The sequence below is a fragment of the Chiloscyllium punctatum genome, chromosome 5, assembly GCF_047496795.1.
Source record: "Chiloscyllium punctatum isolate Juve2018m chromosome 5, sChiPun1.3, whole genome shotgun sequence".
NCBI lineage: Eukaryota > Metazoa > Chordata > Chondrichthyes > Orectolobiformes > Hemiscylliidae > Chiloscyllium > Chiloscyllium punctatum.
This window is the reverse complement of record NC_092743.1, coordinates 51,775,886-51,798,983: the sequence shown is the minus strand read 5'-3', so window position 1 is coordinate 51,798,983 and position 23,098 is coordinate 51,775,886. Positions and strand designations below refer to the sequence as shown.

The following is a 23,098-nucleotide window of genomic DNA, read 5'->3' as shown; positions in this document are numbered from 1 at the left end:
AAATAATTGGAATTCCCATAAATCACAGTGAAGTTGTACATCACCAGTTGACTGGGTGGCTGGTTTGGAAGGCTGAGTGATGCCAACTCTGGTTCAATTCCCACACGGGCTGAGCTTACAATTGGAAGACTCTCCTTCTCAATCTCTCCCTTCACCTGAGGTGAGCTGAAACTTCAGTCAAACCACCACCAGTCATTTCTCTCTAATGAAAAAACCACACTATGGTCTGATAAGACTATGGTGACTTTACCTTTACACAGAAAACTATAAGACATGAGCAGAAGTAGGCTATTCAGCACATTGAATGTACTCTGCCATTCAATGGGATCATAACTGATCAGATAATCCTCAACTCCACTTTCCTGCTTTTTTCCCATAACCCATTGATTGAAAATGCATCTATTTCAGCTTTGAATGTAGTTAACAATGCAGCGTCTGTAGCTGTAAAGCATTTCACAGATTCACTATCCCCTGAGTGAAAAAAACATCTTCCTCATCACTGTCTTAAATGGGTGACCTCTTTCTCTGATGTCATCTGGTCTTAGACTTTCCCACAAGGGGAAACAATCTCTCCTCATCTACCCTGTCATGTCTCCTAAGAATCATGCATTTTTCAGTAAGGTCACATCACATTTTTCTATATTTCAATGACACAGGCCCAACCTACTCAACCTCTCCTCACAAAACAGTCTCTCCATATCCAAGGTCAACTTAGTTGAAAGTATTTTCACTTTCCCTGATGCCAGTATATATTTCCTTTGATAAGGGGCCCAAAACTGTTCATAACATTCCTTACAGCGCCAGAGACCTGGGTTCAATTCCCGCCTCAGGCAACTGTCTGTGTGGAGTTTGCACATTCTCCCCGTGTCTGTGTGGGTTTCATCCGGGTGCTCCGGTTTCCTCCCACAGTCCAAAAATGTGCACGTCAGGTGAATTGGCCATGCTAAACTGCCCGTAGTGTTAGGGGAATGGGTCCGGGTGGGTTGCTCTTCGGAGGGTCGGTGTAGACTTGTTGGACCGAAGGGCCTGTTTTCACATTGTAAGTAATCTAATCTAATCAAATCTAAAACATTCCAAGTATGATCTTGTACAGTTTTAGCAAAACTTCCCTAATTAAATACTCCATTCTCTTCAAAATAAATGCCAACATTCCATTTGTTTTCCCCATTATCCATTGAACTTGCATGTTAGCTTTTTGTAATTCATGCGTGAGAACTCTGAAATCCCTGTGCTGTAGCTTCCTGCAGTCATTCTCCATTTAAGTAATATTCAGCTCCTCCACTCTTCCTGCCAAAGTGCACAATGTTCCATTTGTCAAGATTCGCTCACTCATTTAAACTATTTATATCGGTCTTCATACTCTTCATGTTATCCTCACTACTTGCCTTCACATCTATTTTTGTATCTTTTAAAAATTTGGCTATAATATGTCCACTTTCCTCATCCAAGGTTTTAATATATATATTCTAAATAACTGTGGCCCCAGGACTGATCCTGTCACATTCCACTAGTTACAGGTTGCAATTCTGAAAATAGTCTCAATATCCAGGCTCCCCACCTTCCATTTATAAGCCAATCCTTTATCTATTCTAATATACTACTTTGAACAGCACACTCTTATCTCATGAAGTGGCCTAACATGTACAATCCTATACCATGTTGATCATAAAAGATCAATACAGAGAAGACACATTATCTGATCACCAGTGTTTAAAGAAGGGACTTGGGGGAATTAGAAGAGAAACTCAGTAGGACCAGTGTGAACCATCTGCAAAATGCACTGAGGAAAAATAAACCAAGACTCTTTAGACAGCACTTTCCCAACCCACAACCATTACCATTTGGAAGGAAGGTACATGGGAACACCAGTCCCTGCATGTTCCCTTCCAAGCCACTTGCACCAACTGGACTATAGCAGTTCGAAAAAGAAGTTTACCACCATCTTCTCAAGAGAAGCTAGGAATGGGTAATAAATGTGGGCCCAGCCAGTGATGCACACATTTCACGAATGAATAAATTAATAAAAGATGAAATAGATCACTATGGTCTTGAAACAAAATACTTCCCAGAAAGACAGTATAAAGCTATGCAAGATAATTAATGAAAGCGTAAGCCTAGAACAATATTTACAATGAAGTGTATAGGCCAATTGTCAATGTATACTAGTTTATGTTTTAAAAAAAGCTCATGATTTTATTATACTAAATATCTTGAATTTTAAGGTGTCTAGTGGTTTCTGATGTCAAAGAAACAGTTAACAAAATTACTTAGTTTCATAAAAGTTTTAGTTTGTGTGCTTTTGCCTTCTATGAGTTGTGCTTCTTGGAAAAAAGAGCCCATTTATTTGAATTTTTTTGCTGATGGCACTGGGCCAGTGTCCACTCAGTTAGTTAAGCAGAGGTGTACCAAATACCCAGCAATAGCAATGGTATAATTACTATTGGGTTTATATTGCCAAATTAATTGCACTTTATGGTTAAGGTTAACATAAAACACAAATCACTATAGAACTATATGCATTTTCACAAAAAAATAGCATGTCCAATACAAACTTACATTGAACCATCACCACTGTCAAATAACATAAATTGTACTGAATTGGGGAAAGTTTACATTTTGCTTTGATTCTAGTAGATTACAGATTGCAAGATATTTGCAAATATACTTTTACACTGTACCTATCCAATTTTGGACTGTACTATCAACCATTTTTTGGCAGAAGGCTTAGGTCAGGAAGATATGGACACTAAATATAAGCAAGATTTGAGCAGTCTTTGAGGATGTCTGGAACCTCCGAACCTCCAGGTTATAGTCCAACAGTTTAATTTGGAACCACTAGCTGTCGGAGCGCTGCTCCTTCATCAGGTGGTTCTCAAGGAGCAGCGCTTCGAAAGCTACTGCTTCCAAAATAACCCTGTTGGGACGATATCGTGGTGTTGTGGGATTTTTAACTTTGTCCACCCCAGTCCAACACTGACACCTCCGAATCATAACCGAATTGAATCTGTGAACGCTGCAAACTACGTTCTCGGAGGGGTGGGGTTAATTGTATCAGACGCTTAGTTCTCATGTACCTGCGTAAACTCATTTCTGTATCAGAGGTATCTGTGTATACCCGTCTAAATATGAACACAGCGCCATGTTTAAATATCCTATCTAACCACTAGTTAATGTCATCCTTCGAAATCAACGCCGCCTCTCGAGTTGGACAGTTTTTTTTTGCCACACACCAGTTGAGATAAGTTTCAATTCTATCAGATTTTGGTTTTGGTCAAAGAATGATGTTGGAAAGAGTCAGTCCTGGGATAGACACCGCCCCGAAGGTGTCCGGAGGGAGGAACAGAAATAAACTTCTGCATAATTAATCTGAAATGTTAGTAGTTTTAAACTTTTTAAAATAAAATTGAATGACATTTTTCGTAAATGAGCCTTGTTTTGGGTGTGATGACTATCTGACCCATAAATGTGAGGGCCGTCATTATAGTGGCTCCCTCTTAGATTCGCACATTTTTCTCTGCCTCTCCTTCTATCCCAGAGGGAAAGGGAGGTGGCTCCGCGCTGCTCACTCCTGCCACAGGAAGTACAGCACTGGGTGAAGCGGTAGTGACAGCAGTCCAGACCATTTGCAATCCTGTTCAGATTTTGAAACTGTCACCCGAGTAAGTGCAAATTCCTCTTGTCTTAGTTCGGGAAATGAGACTTTAACGCTGTTGCTTATTTCATGGTTTGTAAAGAATTCGCAATATCTTACTGAAAGCAGCGAGGGTCCTGTCCTTTGCAGTGCTCGGGGTGGAGTTAATGTCGAAATACGGTCAGAAATCCACTGCTTCACCGGGGGGGGGGGAGAAGCGTAAGATTTTCATCGATTTCACAATTAGTGACATTATTTAACGGTTAAGGTTATATTTTAAACAAAAAAATTATAGTGAGAAATGGCCATTGCGTCAGTGGTAAACGATTGAGCCGAGGCTCAGCAAACTGCGGGACTGTTGTTGGAGGCTGGGCGTTATTTAATAATGTCGTGAAGCTACAGGAGAATTTTAACATAAGCTTCTTTTCAAGAATACTGAGGTGTTGTACAAACACAAACTGGTTGTTGAGCAAATTGAGAGTTGCTGGTAACTTCTGTATATAGTGGCGCATGTATTCCCTCTGTTTTTGGTTCAGAAAGCAAGCACATTTTAAGTCCAGCAGCCCATTTGCATCGACTAATCGTGCAGGGATGCTTGAGTTAGCAAATATTTTTCATTCATTCTCCGATGTGGAGGTAATTAACAAGCTCCTTCCCCCATTGCCTAGCGACGGTGGTGGGGCGTCTGCTGGGAGCACTGACATTTTATGGATTTCACGCCCTTTCACAATTTGCAACAGTTTCTGCGAATCGCAGCAATACAAGGAATGAACATTTACTTTGAAATTGTGGTTATATGAAGTTTGTTCTATGTTTAAATCGGAAACGCTTGAGTGTCTCTATACCATCTGGAGAAAGTTCAGTCCTGATCATGACTAGGTGTTTGAGCTTCTCATTCAGAGGGGTTTATTGGTAGCGTATTCGGCATTTGGAATTAATATCTATATATCTGCTACTCAGAGGGAAAGATATTTCACTTGGAAACTTGCAGGAACCATGATTAGTTTTATGTGAAGGGTAATGCTGCACTCTCAGTAGTGCCCTGACAGTAGCACTGACCAACCCATCCCCAACCCCCAGCGGTTTCCAAATCCCACGTTTTTAAACATATACTAAGTTTATACCTTTCTCTTATCTCCCCTCGTACCCCTCCTGAGCTCACTTTGTTCAGCTCACCTTAATCTTATTCCCATTGAAATGCTAATCTTCAACCACACCCTTCCAATTTCCCTTTAAACATCTCTCTCTGCAGGTGTTGACTTGTTGTCCTTTTAAGTCTGCTGGCCTCACCGAAAGGCTTTTGCCTGAAACGTTGATTTTGCTGCTCCTCGGATGCTGCCTGAACTGCTGTGCTCTGCCAGCACCATTAACCCAAAATCATCTGGTTTCCAGCATCTGCAGTCATTGTTTTTACCTGGCCTCACCTTCTGCTTCTTTTGATCTCCAAGGCCCAAGAATGTGTTCTCCTGCTTCTGAACTCGTTCCCATTTTTCCAGGAATGGCTCATGCCAACATGATAGATGGCACCCTGTGTGGTGGTAACAAAGCTGCATTCCCCTCTTCTCCTCCAGCACATGTCCACTGTTATCTAGCAGGGCCATACTGCTCTCGCTGACTGTGTTATCTGTGTAACTGTAATGTGGCGAATGCTCATAATAGATTATCATTTGGGAACTATGGTTCTAAAGTGGATGAAAGAATAAATATTGGCTTTGAGTTCGGTAAAGTTCAGAAAATCATTTTCCAGCGTGCATTTAAAAAAAAAGCAGTTTCAGGAAAGAATATGGTTTTAGGTAAATGAACAGTTAGTCACCTAGGGAGGTAAGTGCTAGGGTATTTGCTGACTTGGGTTTACAGCCCAGAGAGAGGAAATAAAAAAAAAGGCCCAGAAGTGGGATAAATCAGACAGAAGAGGGAACTGTTGTTAGCACTGGATTAGTGGTGCTGGAAGAGCACAGCAGTTCAGGCAGCATCCAGCGAGCAGCGAAATCAACGTTTCGGGCAAAAGCCCTTCATCAGGAATAAAGGCAGTGAGCCTGCAGCATGGTTAGCAGTCCAGCTAATTGGGTCTGATGGGAAATGTCCTGATCTGTTTGGAAGAAAGCCAGAAACAAAAGGCTGTGGAGATTGGACAGGATGACTTCCTGCAAAGCTGTTGCCAACATGAGATGAAGGAACTCCTGTTTATGAGCTGAGTCAGCTCTTTTTTTTAATTATCTCAGAGCAAGATTGTTAACTGAAGTGGCATCAACTGAATGTAGAGATTTGATGAAAAGAAACTGATTACAGCTGTGTGAGCTGAGCAATGCCCTCTTGGCATGGAGACAGGATTAACCCTTACTGAGGGTTATGTCTGTAAGGTTGTCGAATAGTTAGAGTTGAATCTTATCTTGACGTATTTTTAATTTAAAATGGTCCTTGTATTGTGTAATATTCATATTTATTCTTTTATCAAAAATGTTTAACAAAATAATGTAAATGTACATCGACAGACTCTTATTCAGTGACTGACCTCCACAATGATCAAAAAAAAGTCAATGTTGTGACAAAAACTGAAATTGCTAGAAAGTTTCACAGGTCTGGCAGCATCTGAGAAATCAGAGTTAAAGTTTCTGGTTCAATCGCCCTTCCTCAGACTATGATTTCCAGCATCTGCAGTTCTTCAGGTAAAACTTGTGGTCATTAAGTAAGGTCTCCTCCTCAGATTGACTTGTCTCATGATATCAGCTGGATTCAAAGCAGCAGTAGCCAGGGAATTTCTTTGCAGAATTGTTACACAGAGAAAGGCCATTTGGCCCACTGTCCTATTAGCTTGTCCCAATTTCCTGCCTTTTTCCCATATCCACGAACACTATTTCTATCTAAAGAACCATCCAATGCCCTCTTGAATGCTTCAATTTAACTTGCCTCTGCACGATTCCAGGCAGTGCATTATCTATCTTAACTAGTTATACAGCCGGAAACAGAATCTTCAGCCCAACTAGTCCATATTGACTAGGTTTCCTAAACTGTATGAATTAGTCCTATTTGTATGCATTTGGCCCATATCCCTCAACCTTTCCTATCCATGTACTGTCCAAACGTCTTTTAAATGTAATTGTACTTCTTCTGGTAGCAGCTTCCATAAACCTTCTGTGTGGAAAAGTTGTCCCTCAGATCCTTTTTTAAATCTTTTCCCCATCACCTTAAACTTATGTCTTCTAGTTTTGGACTCCCCTACCCTGGGGAAAAGACCTTAGCTATTCATGTTATCTCTGGCTCTCATGATTTTATAAACATTTATATGATCACCTCTCAGCCTCCCAGCCTCTCTTTATAACGCAACTCTCCAGTGTTGGTGACATCCTAGTAAAACCTTTTTGCAGCCTTTCTAGTTTAATAATGTCCTTCCTGTAGTAGGCCAACTAGAATTGCACTCAGTACTCCAAATGTGGCCTTACCAATGTCTTGTACAGCCATAACATAACTTCCCAACTCCTGCATTCACTGCTCTGATTGATGAAGGCGAATGTGCGAAACAGCTTCACCACCACCCTGTTTACCTGCATTGCCACTTTCAGTGACTTTTGTATTTGCACACCTAGTTGTCAGACAGATAGACCATTCCTCAGGACCCTATCATTAACTGTGTAAGTCCTGCCCTGTGTTTATCTTACTAAAATGCCAACACCTCACATTTATCTCAATTAAACTCCATCTGCCGTTCCTTGGTCCACTGGTCCACACGATCAAGACACTATTGTACTCTTAGATAACCTCCTCCTACCACCTACTTTGGTGTCATCTGCAAGCTTACTAACCGTGTCTCCTATGTTCTCATCCAAATCATTTATGTAAATAAAGCACACCCCTGGTCACAGGCCTCTAGTTTGAACAGCAACCCTCAATCCTCTATCTCCTACTGTCAAGCTCACTAATTAGTCTACCATATGAACCTTTTCGAAAGCCTTGCTAAAGTCTATGTAGACAACGTCTACTGCTCTGTCTTCCTCTATCTTCTTGGTCATCTCTTTGAAAATCTCAATCAAGTTTGTGCGTGGGAAATAGTATCTCACAAAGCTATGCTGACTATCCCTAAGCTAAATGCACATAGATACTGTCTCTCAATCCCTTCAACAACTTAGCCACCATTGATATCAGGCTCACTGTTCTGTAGCTCCCTGGCTTTTCCTTGCAGTCTTTCTTAAATATTGGCATCACATTAGACACCCTCCAATCTTCCGGCACCACACCCATGGCTATCGATGGTACAAATATCACTGCTAGGGGCCTCACAATTTCTTCCCTAGTTTCCCACAAAGTCCTGGGATACACTTGATCATGTCCCAGGGATTTATCTACTTTATGTATTTTGAGACCTTCAGCACACCCTCTTCTGCAATGTGAACTCTTTTCAAGACATTCCTATTTATTTCCCCAAGTTCCCTAGCTTCCATATCTATCTTCACAGTAAATACTGCTTTGAAATACTCATTTAGGATCTCCCCCTTCTCCTGTGGTTCCACACATGGATGGTCTTGTTGATCTTCAAGGGGCCTATTTTCTCCATAGTTATTCTTTTGCCCTTAATATACTTGTAGAATCTGTTTGGATTCTCCTTAATTTTATCTGCCAAAATTAAGCCGTGCCCCCTTTTTGTCTTCTGATTTTCCTCTTAAGTATACTCCTACACCACCTCTATTCCTCAAGAGATTCACTTAATCCTAGATGTCTATATCCAACATGGCTTCCTTTTACTTGACAGAGCGTCAGTATTTTCTCTAGTCATCCAGTGTTACCTACTCTGGCCAACCTTGCCCTTCCCACCAACAGGAATATGCTGTCCCTGAACTCTTGTTATCTTGCTTTTGAAAGCCTCCTTCATGCCAGATATCCCTTTTATTGTGTACATCATCCCCCAAACAACTTTTGAAAGTTCCTGTCCAAGACCATCAAAATTAGCATGCCCAATTTAAACTTTAACTTTTGGACCAGAACTATCCTTTCTATAGCTATTTTAAAACTAATAGAATTGTGGTCACTGATCTCAAAGTGCTCCCCCACTGAGTTCTCAGTCCATTGCTTTGTCTTATTTCCCAAGAGGTCGTCAGGTTTTGCCCCTTGTCTCGTAGACGAGCAGGAGGCTGGAAGAATACAGCAAGCCAGGCAGCATCAGGAGGTGGAGAAGTCAACGTTTTGGCTGTAACCCTCCTGAAGAAGAAATGCGTGTCTATGCCTTTGAAAAAGGGTACCAGCTCTTCAAGTGCCCTAGCAGTCTACTCCGATGTACTGATACAAAGTGGCTTTTTTTTTATACAAAAGTTTACAAAACATTGAATGTTCTTAATTAGACAGATAACTGTGAAAAGTCAATAATTCATAAGGAAGAAAAGTTAATTGACAGGTCTGTGTACGCTTGACTAATCACTCCTACAGGCCCTAAGCCATTCATCAGGTGGAAAAAACATAACCAGTTGAATTAGGCGCCTGCTAGCGAGATAAACTCCTATCATAAGAGGTACCAGTCTGAGCTAATTGAAGAGTTCATAAGGTAACCTTGCACAGCTCATGTAGGTTCAATTGTTTTACAAAATGGCTTCTTAGCAAGGAGGGCAAACTTTTGACCTTAAAATGGCTTCCTGACACATTGTGCCAGAATCTCTTCAATGTTAGGCTTAGAATAATTTATAAGCTAGGAGCAGACTCCTGCTTTTTAAGCACTGAATCATTCTGTACCTGAGGTTGAGATGTTACTGTAAGATTGCATTTAAACTGATTCATTAGTCTTCGAATTAAACATGCTTTCTTTTCACTTTTGTGATTCAAATTCAAATAAGACATAAGATCTGATTACTTAAAATTGACAGTGGGGCAGTCTGTAAGATCTGCCAAGTAGTCTGCAAGAACAGCAAGTAAGTTAATGCTTCATCAGTATTACCTTTTACAGAATTTGTATTTAATAACCAGTAATGGCTACTCAATATCATCATAAAATCCCAAAATGGAATTAAATTCACTCTATAGCAGATAAGCGCTAAGAGTTGATTTTCTACTGGCTTCAGCCTCAGCACTAAACTGCTCTTGCGCAAGTCAGGGTCTTGTAACAGCAAAGATGTTTTTCTCTCTGTGTCTGCCCCGCCTGCAGGGGGTAATAAGAATCCATTATAATTGGCAGGATCTGACCGTCAATTACAAGGCTTTTGATAGTACTGAGTTTTGTTTCAGGGTCAGAATCAAACCAGGTCATTGATTTCACAAGGGAAGAGCCTTAGAGCATCATGTTATCACTTGGTGAACACACATGTCCCTATCTTATGCATTCCTTGAGTTTCCCCCTTTTTCTGAGCCTTCCTGCCTGTCTATTTTGTAGTGTGCAGCAAATATAATTCAGCGTTACATTTTACTCTAAATGTCTGTTGCTCTCGATGTGCTCTTTTCTATGTTGGGGAGACAGGATGCCAACTTTTGGCACGTTTCAGAGAACTTCTCTGGGATACACACACTAAACAACTCCACTGCTCTGTGGCCAAACTCTTCAATTCCCCCTCCACTCTACCAAAGTCCTCAGCTGCCTCCACCGCCAAATTCTAGCCACCCGACGCCTGGAGGAAGAATACCTCATCTTCCACCTTGGGACCCTCCAACTACACAAGATCAATGTCGATTTTCACCAGTTTCCTCATCTCTTCCCCTACCTTATCCCAGATCCAAGTCTCCAACTTGGCACTGCCCTCCCTGTCCATCTTCCTTCCCACCTATCCGGTCCACCCTCTGCTCTGACGTATCATCATCACCATCCACCTATCGCATTCCTCGCTACCTTCCCCACCCCACCCCACCCCAATCCCATTCCATTTATCTGTCAGATCCCTTGCCCCTGTCCCCGAAACCCCCATTCCTGATAAAGAGCTTATGCTGAAAACATTGACTCTCCTGCTCCTCGGATGCTGCCTGACCAGCTGTGCTTTTCCACCACCACACGTTTTGACTCTGATCTCTAGCATTTGCAGTTCTCACTTTTTCCCACACATTCACCTGCTGTATCCTCCAATTCCTAATCTCACTATCATGTGGTAGCTGAAGTAATACAGAGGTGGCTACCTTGAAATGCTACTTTTTAAACTTCTGCCTATCTCCTTATATTAAGTCTGCAGGCCCTCATCCTTTTTTTTTCTATCTATGTCATTGGCACCAATGTGTACAACGACCTTCAGCTGCTCACACTCCCCTTTTGAGAATTTGCTTGAACCTAGCACCAAGGAGGAGAAACACCATCCTCACTTGCGGCTGCAGAAATGCCTGTCAATGCCTCTGATAAGAGAGTGACCTTATCCACATATCTACTCGATGAAAGTTTTTCTCATATCACCCCAGGAGAACAACAAACAAGAACATCTTTTGGGATATCCTCAAAGCATCCCATGTGCTCTAATTCATTAGAGTTCCTGATTTCTAATGGCTAAAATGAAGCTTTATTTAGGATGGTACTAAACAAAGAGAGAATGTTTGGAAGGCGAATCTTTAGGTGTTGAAGAGAGTGCACAAGACTCCAAGCATCTGTCTGTCTGACCCTCTAAACAGCACCTGGCCTGTAAATGGCAGAGCATGGAGAACATGCATTGGACTTTCAGCCATTTCTGAACCCAATGAATTGATTGGAGGCAAGCGATCATCAACTACATCCCCTGGACAAAGCTGTGCTGACCTAGTTCTATTTTACAATGGAGTTCCAATACTCTATAATCTCACCCTTCATAATGGACTCCAAAATCTTAGTAATGACCAAGGACAGGCTAACCAGACTACAGTTTCACATATTCTTCCTTCATCCATTCTTAAACAAGGGTGTTACACTAGCCGTTTTCCAGACCCGAGACCCTCCCTGACTCCAGCGATTTCTGATAGATCGCCACCAATGCCTCTACAATCTCCTCAACTATCTCCTTCAGAGCTCTGGGACTTGTTGTCCATCTGGTCCATGGGCTTTATCCACCTTCAGATCTTTCAGCTTCCCCAACACCTTCTTCTTAGTGATGATTGCTACACTCACTCCTGCCCAGACACACTCTTGAAGTTCTGATATGTGCTGGTGTTTTTCACAGTGAAAACCTATTCCGTTCCTCTGCCATTTCTTTGTTCCCTATTAATACTACTTCAGCCTTATTTTCCAGTGGTCCAATGTCTACTCCTACCTCCTGTCTTGCCATTTACCTATCTAAAATACTCTCTTATATTATGAGCTAGCATACTATAATATTTCAATTTCCCCCACCCCCACCCCCCCAGTCCTTTGCTGCTTTTTAAAGGGCTTCCCAATCCTGTTGCTTCCCATAAATCTTAACCATGTTGAATGCTTTTGCTTTTATGCTGTCCCAGACTTCCCTTGTCAACCATGGTTGTCTCACCTTCCCTGTAGTAGGTTTCTTCTTCCTTGGCTGAATTTCTGCTGTGCCTCCTGAATTTACCGCCAGAAACTCCTGCCTTTGCTGCTTCATTGTCTTCCCTACTCGGCTGCCCTTCCAATCAACTATAGCCAGTTCCTCTCTCATGTCTTTGTAGTTATCTTTACTCCATTGTAATACTGTTATATCTGATTCAACCTCCTTCCTCTCAGAATTCACCCTGTAGATTATCATATTATGATCACTGCCTCCTAGGAGTTCCTCACCTTAAGCCCCCTAATCAAATCTGCCTCATTAAACATCACTAAATCCAGAATTGCCTGTTCCCTAGTGGGGTGTACCGCAAACAACAGCTCCAAAAATCCATCTTGTAGAAATCCCACAAATTCCTTTTGTTGAAATCCGCTACCAGACTGATTTTTCCCAGTCCACCTGCATATTGAAGTTCCCCAAGGTTATTGTAATCGTGCCTTTCTTAATGCCTTTTCTATATCCTGGTTTACTTTCTTCCCCATATCCTAACTACTGCTACTGAATGTGTATTGATGGGAGTACACCACTCCCTTCAGGACCTTTTTGCCTTTGGCATTTTATATCATTTAACATGCTGTTTTGTGGTAAGCAAGGAATAGCTGTATACAAAAATCATTTCCTCTATATTTGATGGTCTAAAGTGTAATAATCCCCTGACTTGAAGCTTTTTAGCCAGAATGTGTGAAGGAGGGCTTCTTAGATTCATAACTGTAGTAAAAAGTGATATGTGGTCTGCATTTGTATCAGTTAAATCTCCAGTCATTAGTGTTAGAGGATTTGTGATAACTTATATACCCATCCTCCCATGAGCACAATTACACTTGTAATGTCTGAGGGATACCCGCACCAACCGCCCTGTGGCTGAACACTTTAACTCCCCCTCCCACTCTGCCAAGGACATGCAGGTCCTTGGCCGCCTCCATTGCCAGACCATGGCAACATGACGCCTGGAGGAAGAGCACCTCATCTTCTGCCTAGGAACCCTCCAACCACAAGGGATGAATGCAGATTTCTCCAGCTTCCTCATTTCCCCTCCCCGCACCTTATCTCAGTCCCAACCCTCGGAGGACCTTCTTGACCTCTCCGGCATATCACCCTCACTTAACCTCCTTCCACCTATTGCATTCCCAAAGCCCCTCCCCCAAGTCCCTCCTCCCTACCTTTTATCTTAGCCTGCTTGGCACACCTTCCTCATTCCTGAAGAAGGGCTTATGCCCGAAACGTTGATTCTCCTCCTTGGATGCTGCCTGACCTGCTGCACTTTCGAGCAACACATTTTTCAGCTAATGTCTGAGGATCTGGAACATTCTTCAGTGTAGGGCTCTGTCATAAATTGAGGAAAATAAAATTAATGCTCAATCTAACCTCTATGTATGTAACAAGATATTGATTCTGTCAGCAGCCAGCTAAGCCGAATGCGGATACAATTGACAGAAAATGATTACACTTTTGTTGGCACTCTTTATCTGCTGATGCAATGGTATTTGATGAAACTACAATCGATTGCATGCATTCTGTAACTTAAAAAATTTCAAATGCAATCACATTTTCAAATCCTGTAAACTGTGATGTTTGTATGTAACTCCAGACTCCATGACCAAATCAGTTACCGTTTCTATACCAATATCTGCTGCAAAGGGTTTTGTGACTCTTGTCTGAAACCACCCACCAAAATATGGGTGTTATATGGCGTTAAAGTAATCAGATTTGCAAATAAAGCTATATTTATAAATAATTATCTGTTTAGAATCTTGAGGTAGACTTATTTTAGTCATAGCACATTGTATTGTGCAAACTACCGGCAAATATCATTACCCTGTTCTGTCTCACATCAAGTTGTGGATAGTAAACAATGGATGTTGTATAAATTCATTCATTGTTTTAATATTCCTGGCATTACTGACAGCATTTTCTCTTGGGATATGACCAGGCTGCATTCATTTGTCTGAAAAGGGTTTGAGTGAAGTAGACTCCATGCTCTAAAAGCAAAGAGCATGAAGAGTCAACATTGAAATATATGTACAATACTGCTGTCGGAAACATAAAAGTATATTTCACAGCGGCGAGAAAACAGGCAGCTTGTCTCGATCTGATTAACAAGATAGTAGTCTTATGTTGTCAAAATATGAATTATACAGGGTATTGTAAACAGTGTGTACTTAAAGTGTGCCGTCTCATGTTAGTGGTGCCATAATTACATTTCATCTAACTTCAAAAATAACTTGGTTTCTTTCACCCAGTTGTTTTTATTTGTTCTTGCACACTGTCAACTTATGTTCAGGTTGTTCTTATCAAACCATTGAGAGTTTTCTTAATTCTAAATCTGTGCTCATCATTTCCAAATGTTGTTTGAACCTACTCAGTTGTGTTTCCATACCTGAAATAGACCCTGTAGGACGTTGTCATCGTCTGCTGTAGCCCTATATACTTAAGATCTCTGTATTATTTTAATTCTGCCGCCTTTTTGTATCCTTCAGTTCCTTTGCCACGTATTTGGCAGCAAAGCATTAGTTTTGCAAAATGTGGAATTCCTTCCTTAACATTCTTTGTATCTGTCTGTCATTCCGCCCGAGTGTTTGGGTATCCTTGACTTTCTCTTATCAAGTTTTTGATTATCGGTTCTTTTATCTCCTTCTGTAGCTCAGTGTTGCAATTTCTGATAACACACTTATGAAGTGCATTGAAATGTTTTAAAACATTTAAACAGACTGCAACCACAATGCAGGTTGCCTTTTCAGAGAACCTGCCCTCTGCCTGTGTTGTTTCAAAATTCCTTCACAGGATGTGGGTGTCACTGGCAAGGCCAGCATTTGTTGCCTGTCCCTAGTTGACCCAGAGAATGTGATGGGGATTTGCCGCCTTAAACCACTGCAGTTCACTTGCTGTAGGTCTACCCACAATGCCCTTTAGGGTACTTGGACTCAACACCAGCGATGTATTTCCAAGTCAGGATGGTGTGTGGCTTGGAGGGGAACTTGCAAGTGGTGGTGGTGTTCCTGTCTTATCTGCTGCTCTGTCCTTTTGAGATAGTAATGGCCATTGATTTGGAAGATGCTGTTTGGAAAGAGTTTTAGTGAATTTCTGCAGTACACCCTGTTGCTGCTGAGTGTTGACGGTAGAAGGAGTGAATGTTTGTGGATGTGATGCTAATCAAACAGACTGTGTGTTTTTTGTCCTGGGTAGTATCTCATTTCTTTGAACTGCACTCATCCAGACAACTGGGGAGTATTTCATCGCACTTGTGACTTTGTCTCTTGTAGATGGCGGATAGGCTTTGGGGAGTCAGGAGATGAGTTACTTGCTGCAAGGTTCCTAGCTTCCAATCTGCTCTTGTAATCACAATTCAAATATAACTTGTCTAGTTCTGATCCACAGTTAAAGCCCAGGGGGTGAAGTCAGGGTTTCAGCAATGGTGTGCCCTTGAATGTCAAGGGACCATGGTTAGGTTCTCTCTTGTTGGAGATGATCATGTTCTCTAGCTATAAGTAAGGAACATGAACAATTTAGAGGCTGTAGTTACATTTGTGTTTTATTTTGCTTGATACCTTCCACTGTGCAAACTCTGAAACTTCGTAGTCTGTTGGCACACCAAAATTAACACCTTGATCTTTCTTGGATATAAAGTCAGATTATTGGAATTCTGATTTGCATTTCGATATATATTGAGCATAGTCTTAATTTCCAGAAGTAAAAGATGATGATACTTGAACCATTCCTATTTAATCTCTCTTATATTATTTTGTATTTGGCCTATCCCTTCATATTGATTTGTGATCAGGAGCTGGAAAGTTGTGGGAAAACATGAATCAGTGAGGAAAATATGGCAAGAATAGAAACCTTGAGATTCCAAACAATCACAATAATTATTTTCAACTCAAGGTTTTAATGATGAGATGAGAATCTCACTGATGATTGATGAGAGGCCTGTTTGCATGCATTAACATCACATTATCACCTATGCACTGGAGAGAATCTAGATATCAGCAATTCCTGTCACATGAAAATCTGAGTGGGCAAATGGGAGCTGCAACTGTCTGGCACTCTTCACTGGGTATTCACCTTGGTCAACATTTCTCAACACATCAGGGCACAATCCATGGGCAGCAACTGCCTGCATCCTCTGTCCGCAGAGAGGTTGGCATTGGCAATCCTTGGGACTCCCTTTTGAACCCAGTTCATCACTTTAAAACTGCACGTTGGAGCTCACTGATTTCTCACTGCAATACTGCTGTCAGGCCACTGCTGTGAACTACCTTTTGTAATTGAGACTATAAGACGTAGGGGCAGAAATTAGGCCATTCGGCCCATCGAGTCTCCTCCACCATTCAATTGTGGCTGATATATTTCTCAACCTTTTTTCTTCCCGTAAGCCTTGATCCTCTTGACAATCAAGAACATATCTATCTTCTTCTTATGTATACTCCATGACCTGGCCTCCACAGCCTTCCATAGCAATTAATTCTATAGATTCACTACTCTCTGGCTGAAGAGGTGTCTCCTTATCTCTGTTTTTAAAGGTCTTCCTTTTTATTTGAAGGCTGTGCCCTCGGGACCTAGTCTCTCCTACAATGGAAACCTCTTCCCAGCATTTGCTCTGTCCAGGCCATTCAATATTCTGTAAGTTTCAATTATATCCCCCCTCATCCTTCTAAACTCCATTGAATATAGACCAAGAGACCTCAAACATTCCTCATATGTCAAACTGTTCATTCCTGGGACTATTCTCGTGACCCTCTTCTGAATATGCTCCAGGGCCAGTACATCCTTCCTGAGATATTGGGCCCAAAACTGCACACAGTACTCCAAATGTGACCTGACCAGAGTCTTATTGAGCCTTAGAAGTACACCCCTGCTTTTATATTAATGTCCTGTCAAAATACTATCATTGCATTTGCCTTATTAACCATTGACTCAACCTACAAACTTATGTTGAGAGAATCCTGAACTAGAACTCCCAAGTCTCTTTGCACTTCAGACTTCTGGATTTTATTCCCATTTAGAAAATAGTCCATGGCTATATTCTTCCTACCAAGGTGCATGATCTCACACTTTTTTGCACAGTGTACTCCATCTGCCATTTCTTTGCCCACTCTCCTAACCTGGCCAAATCCTTCTGCAGCCTCCCCACCACCTCAGTGTTACCTGTACCTCTACTTATCTTCGAATCACCTGCAAATATAGTCAGAATGCCCTCCTCCTCATCTAGATCATTAATGCATAAAGTGAAATGTTGTGGTCCCAATACTGAACCTTGCAGAATACCACTTTGTCACCAGCTGCCATCCTGAGAAAGACTCTTTTGTTCTCTCTGCTTTCTGCCAGACAGCAGAGCTTCTATCCATGCTAGCAGCTTGTCTGTAACACCATGGACCCTCCTCTTACTCAATAGCCTCCTATGTGGCACCTTGTCAAAGGCCTTCTTGAAGTTCCGGTAAATAACATCCATTTGTCTAATTTGCTTGTTACTTCATCAAAGAATTCTAGCAGATTTGTCAAACATGACCCTCCCCTTGGTGAAACTACGCTGACTCTGCTCTGTTTTACCATACGCTTCCAAGTATTGAGAAATCTCGTCCTTCACAATGGATTCCAGGATCTTACCCATAACCAAGGTTAGGCTAATTGGTTACTAATTTTCCCTCTTCTGCCATACACCCCTTTTTAAACAGGGCTGTTGTGTTAGTAATTTTCTGGTCCTCTGGGACCCTCCCTGATTCTAGTGATTACCGAAAAATTGCCACCAACGCCTCCACTATCTCTTCAGCTATCTCCTTTAGAACTCTGGGATGTAGTCCATCTGGTCCAGGTGATTTATCCACCTTCAGGCCTCTCATTATTTTTCTAACACCTTCTCCTTTGGTGATGGCTACTATACTTAGCTCTGCACTCTCACTGTCTTGAATTTTTAGATACTTGTGTCTTCTGCTGTGAAGACTGATGTAAAGTAATTATGCAGTTCCTCAGCCATATCTTTGTTCCCCACTACTATCTCTCCTGCATCATTTTTCAGTGGCCCATTGTCCACTTTTGCCTCTCTTTTGTCCTTTATGTATCTCAAGAAACTCTTAGTCTTCCTTCATATAACTGGCTAGCCAATATTATCTTCACATTCAATTTTCTTCCTCCTTATTTCTTTTGTTTTTGCCCTCCTATTGGTGTTTGTAAGCTTCCCAATCCTCTGGTTTCCCATTATCTTTTGCTTTTATGCTATCCCTGACTTCCCTAGTCAGACATGTTTCCCTCATCCTCCTTGTACCATTCTTCGTTTTCCTCAGGATGAATCTCTGCTGTGTCTCCTGAATTATTCCCAGAAATTCCTGCCATTACTGTCCCACTGTCTTACCTGCTAGGCCCTTCTCCCAGTCAGTTCTGCCCAGCTCCTTCCTCATGCCTCTACAGTTGCTTTAATTCTGCTGTAATACCGTTGCCTCTGAGTCTATCTTTTATCTCAAATTGCTAATTAAATTTGATCAGGTTATGATCACTGCTTCCTAAGAGTTCCTTCACCTTAAGCTCCTACAGTCTTCAAATTGGTTTAGTGTTTGTGTGCCATGCATTCGGCAATAACACTCTCTCTGATATATAACTAAATGTATGGCCTTACATAGATTTTCTAAAAGACCACAAAGGGATAAGGGTGGTGTTGCTTTTAGTTTGGTCTGTCCCAATCAGTAGGTAATGATTAATATTTGCCTACCCTTTTTAGCACTTGACTAGAATTCCTAGTACTTAAACTGTCCCCCTTAGTTTATATTTTATGGATGCCTGGGATTGTAGTGTGACATGTAATACATATTTCAGAAAGTAACATGGTTAGATTGCAACAACAGTTTGATTTCATATTGGTGTATTGGCCAAGAGAACCAAATGGATAACTTTTCTCATCCAACATTTGTTGCAATTTCAAATTAATTGAACTACAGTTTTTTCAGTGGCTTATTTTGATGAATAAAATCATTATTTTTCTTAAACACGTATTAAAAATCATTAGAATTTTGCTTTAAACTTCTTAATTTCTCTTATTTTTCCTATCTTCCAGAATTATTTTGTTGACTGCTAAACTATACATTAAGAGCTTTGGCTTATCTTAAATAATGGATGTTACAGTATCAGAATGCCTTGCCTTCATGTTGTACCTAATTAAATACAAGCTCTGTAAGTAATGCTTAGCTGTGTGTTGAGTTACACATCATGCTATCCTGTAGCACAAGAGAGGTGCACCAAAGACCAATACATAGACTTGTCGAATTACAGCTTATTCCTAATTCATACAAGTGGATTTCAACTTTGGCTGAGTGATCAGGAAGGTGTCAAGTGAAGGCTAAGTGACTCTTACACATGTGTAAAATTGGGAGCAGTTGAGAAGCTTGCATTCCCGTCTTGATAATATGTGAAATGGTTAGAGAACTGTTAAAGCAAATAGTGTTTTGCATAAATATTTAATTCTTGCTTTAAAAGTTGACAATTTGCTCAATTTAATTGATCTACAGATACACTCATCAGCATTTTTGCAAGTTTACAAATGGCACAGTGTGTGACTAAAGTTGAGTTGAATGTCTCCTGCGAGAATCTATTAGATAAAGATGTTGGTTCCAAGTCTGATCCATTGTGTGTGTTGTTCGTAAATACTGGCGAGAATCAATGGGCTGAGGTAAGCATCTTTCCTCAATGTATTTTTCTTCAAGCTTGTCATGAAAGCATTTATTTTCAATAGTAATCTAGTTCAAGATATTGTAATCTAATTTCATCAACACTGTTAGCTTCTGGATTTTGTTCTCTTTTTTTTTTTCCAAAATCATTTTCCATTTTCTGCATCTGTATGTGGGAAGGTTTTTGATGTTTGCCTTTTATTGTAAATGGAAGTAATGGTGAGAATTATTGCTATGTACGCTGTTTCCATTGACTCAAAGTGCTGAAGCAAGTTTGTCCAAAAGGAATGACAGTCTTTTAACATTGTTCTTCACCTCTTTCTTCTGGTTCAGTTTCTTGTCATTGTCACCTCAAACTGTTGATTACCAATTGTACAAACTTGCAGCATGGATAGAGGCCGTAAAGTCTCTTTTGTCTGTGTTACCTTCTTGAAATGTTAAAATCCCTATGGGGGAACTGTAAATTTGCTAACCTCCCCCAAATTGACTTTTTTTTTAAACCAACAAAGTTTCACTTTTTGTAACTTTAACATGGATTAAATATAAATGATAATTCAAATAAAAAGATAAATAATACTTGGAATAGTCAATGCAAAAACATACATCTTATACATATGCATAAGTGCATTATTCTGTATGCATGTAGCACTATACTACATGCTGTTCTTTACTCTCATAGAGTAGGTCAGGAATCCAATCTAACATAAGCTTTTATTGGAATAATTGTCATCAACAAACCCTTTTTTTTGGTCACTTTCTCAGGTCACAAACCGCCTAATTGCGTAGCTTTCTAGAGTTCCTTCGTAATCAGGAGAAAGTAAGGATTGCAGATGCTGGAGATTAGTCAAAAAGTATGGTGCTGGAAAAGAACAGCCAGTAGGCAGCATCTGAGGAGCAGGAGAGTCTGTGTTTCGAGCATAAGCTCTTCATCAGGAGGTGGAGCTTAGGTTGTGTTTTTTCCAGCACCACGCGTTTTGACAATTCCTTTTATAATCAATCAAGTGAACATACCCAGTTCATGATCACATCCTCTGATGCAAACTGAGCTCTTTTTGGACACCTCAGCTATTTGCATTGCCTTTTTTTTAAAAGAAAAGAACAATTTCAATTTCTTTTAGATTGCTTGTAATTTCCTTTTTGAGTTCTGTTCAGCAGCAAGAAGTAAAATAGAAAACAGAGCATATAGAGAGCTTTGCTATTTTCGCCTTAAATTCTGCATGTTCCATTCTGTCTTTGCTTTTTGTGTATGTACCTGTTATCTGATCATCTTGTAATTTTAGTCGTCATTTGTCTTGCAATTCTCTTTGCCTTTGCAAGCTACTTTATTTGTGAACTTCCTTCTTGTTGATATTGCTTCCAGCAAATTCACATCCTCAGGACCAGCATTTAATAGCCAAGAAAATTACAATTGACTCCTTTAAAACAGCTGAAAACTCCAGAACTTTTGCACCTTCTCATAAAAACAATTAGATTCCACAGGCAATTTAGATAAATTCCAAATATTCCTTAGTTTTTTTTTCCTTTTTGGATCAGAACAGTTGTGCTGAAATTCACATTCCTCTCTTTTGCCTGTAAACCATCAAATCCCTGGCCCTTGAATGCTTTTCTAAATGGTCCTTCCTTAAAAAGTATTTTAAGGAGTTACTTTCCAACACCTTTTTTTACTGGAACATTTCTGGTCTTGACAGTTCTGAATAAGCACCATTTAAATCTTCCTTTTGAGATCTCTGTAATTTGAGTTTTGAATTTGAGAGCTCTAATTTTTGACCCACTCATCAGAGGTAGCCTTTTTTAATATCAAAATTTCTCCTCATCTTAAGAACCTCATCAGTCACCTCTTAATTTGCCTTGCTACAGGGGTTATTATACACTAAGTTTTGCAACTAAAGTACCTCGTACCCAGGAATATCCTGACAAATGCCCTTTGTACCCTTTTATCATATTTTTACATCTTTTCTGAAGTGCAGTGCCCAGAAATGTTTACAGCTGAGGTCATACTTGTGATCTATAAAAGTTCTAGCATGATGTCTGTACTTTTTGTTTCCTTTTTTTACCTTAAGAGTGCCAAGTAATCCAATTTTTTATTTAAATCCCCTGGTCAATTTGCCCTGCATCTGTAAGGATTTGTGTATATAATTGGAAGGGGTCTGTATACATGAACTTTTCAAAATTATTAAAATACACATCCTTGGTGATTGTTTAAAACTTTTGCTGTCCTTTATCTTGCCACTGCAGCCGTTCTGTAAATCTAAAACATCAATGTTATTAGTGCACTTAAAATTTGGATGGGAACAAGGCATCAGAACCAAGTTGGATCATGTTCTCACTTTGCATTTCAGGGAGTTATTGGTTGGAGTTTACAGCCAGGTCTTTCAATTATTCTTGACCTTCAAGGGAAGAATGGGTATGCTTTGAAAAGTAGTGTCCCAGAATAGAATGACTGTGTCCAATGGCTCTTTTTAAACGCTTTAAGCTGATAGAGCTATAGTCAAGATTGGCTTGCCTTCAATTAACAAGCTCTTGAGCTCCTCGAGGACCTTGTTAACAGGTTATGAAATGCAAGAATGTAATAATCAATTGCCAAACTGAAGCAGTCTGCTGATCGTTAGTGCATAGCTCTCAGGTTCAGACAAAAGTTAGTTTTATTTATGCTGAAAGATCTTGTGACAGATCAAAAGGATTGTCTTTCGTTTGTACCTTTTTGTCTATTTTTGTATGTTGAGGTTGCTGATATTCTGATGTACTGCTTCCTCTCCACTAAGGCAGCAGCAAGCACCATCATATCTGCTGTGTTTTTTTTCTCTTATACTCTGAAGGCAGCTCCTGGCTCCAGACAATGCTTGGTGGTGCTAATTGTGCATCAAGCTCCTAGGATCAAAGAGTCTCTACAGTGCAGGTAGATGTCCTTTTGGCCCATCAAGTCTACACTGCCCCTCTGAAGGGTATCCCACCCTATCCCCATAATCATCCACTTACCTTGTCTAGTCCACCTAGCCAGCACATCCCTGGACACTATGGGCCAATTTAGCATGATCAGTACATCTTGGACCAAGTGTGGAAAAACCTGCACTCAGTGGAAACTAATGCAGATGCAGGGAGAAGGTGGTTCAATCAAATCATTTGTGTGTACAGATCCTATCACATGAATATTTTGGGAGCAGGACCTGGAAGGTACATAGGATGTAAGGGGTCAGAAACAGGCCAGTAATCGTGACTAGATCATGCAAATGTTTAAGCTTTAGTTCATTTTAGTAAATGCAGAAACAAATTTTGTTGTCAGGCTTCTATGGAGCAGATACTTTTTTTATATATTGGGACGAGATTAAATTGAATCTCATCAATGGATCTCTGCAAAGAACTGAATCTATAGGATATCAAGTTGTTGACCTAATGTTCTTCAGTTA

The 23,098-nt window shown here is 40.5% G+C and overlaps 1 protein-coding gene across 2 annotated transcripts in view; it reads left to right on the top strand.

Moving 5' to 3' along the window:
* The first annotated feature begins 3,139 nt into the window (after nt 1–3,139).
* Nucleotides 3,140–23,098, top strand: part of LOC140477077 (copine-3-like) — a 69,251-nt gene continuing 49,292 nt past the window's right edge. The window contains exons 1-2 of one of the 2 annotated variants that reach the window (XM_072570302.1): nt 3,140–3,373; nt 19,536–19,696. In XM_072570302.1, coding sequence (XP_072426403.1) covers nt 19,568–19,696 — 129 coding nt within the window. In that variant the 5' untranslated portion in view covers nt 3,140–3,373; nt 19,536–19,567. Of the gene's footprint in view, nt 3,374–3,499; nt 3,660–19,535; nt 19,697–23,098 lie in introns of those variants that run through there. The other variant, XM_072570301.1, reaches the window with a different exon arrangement.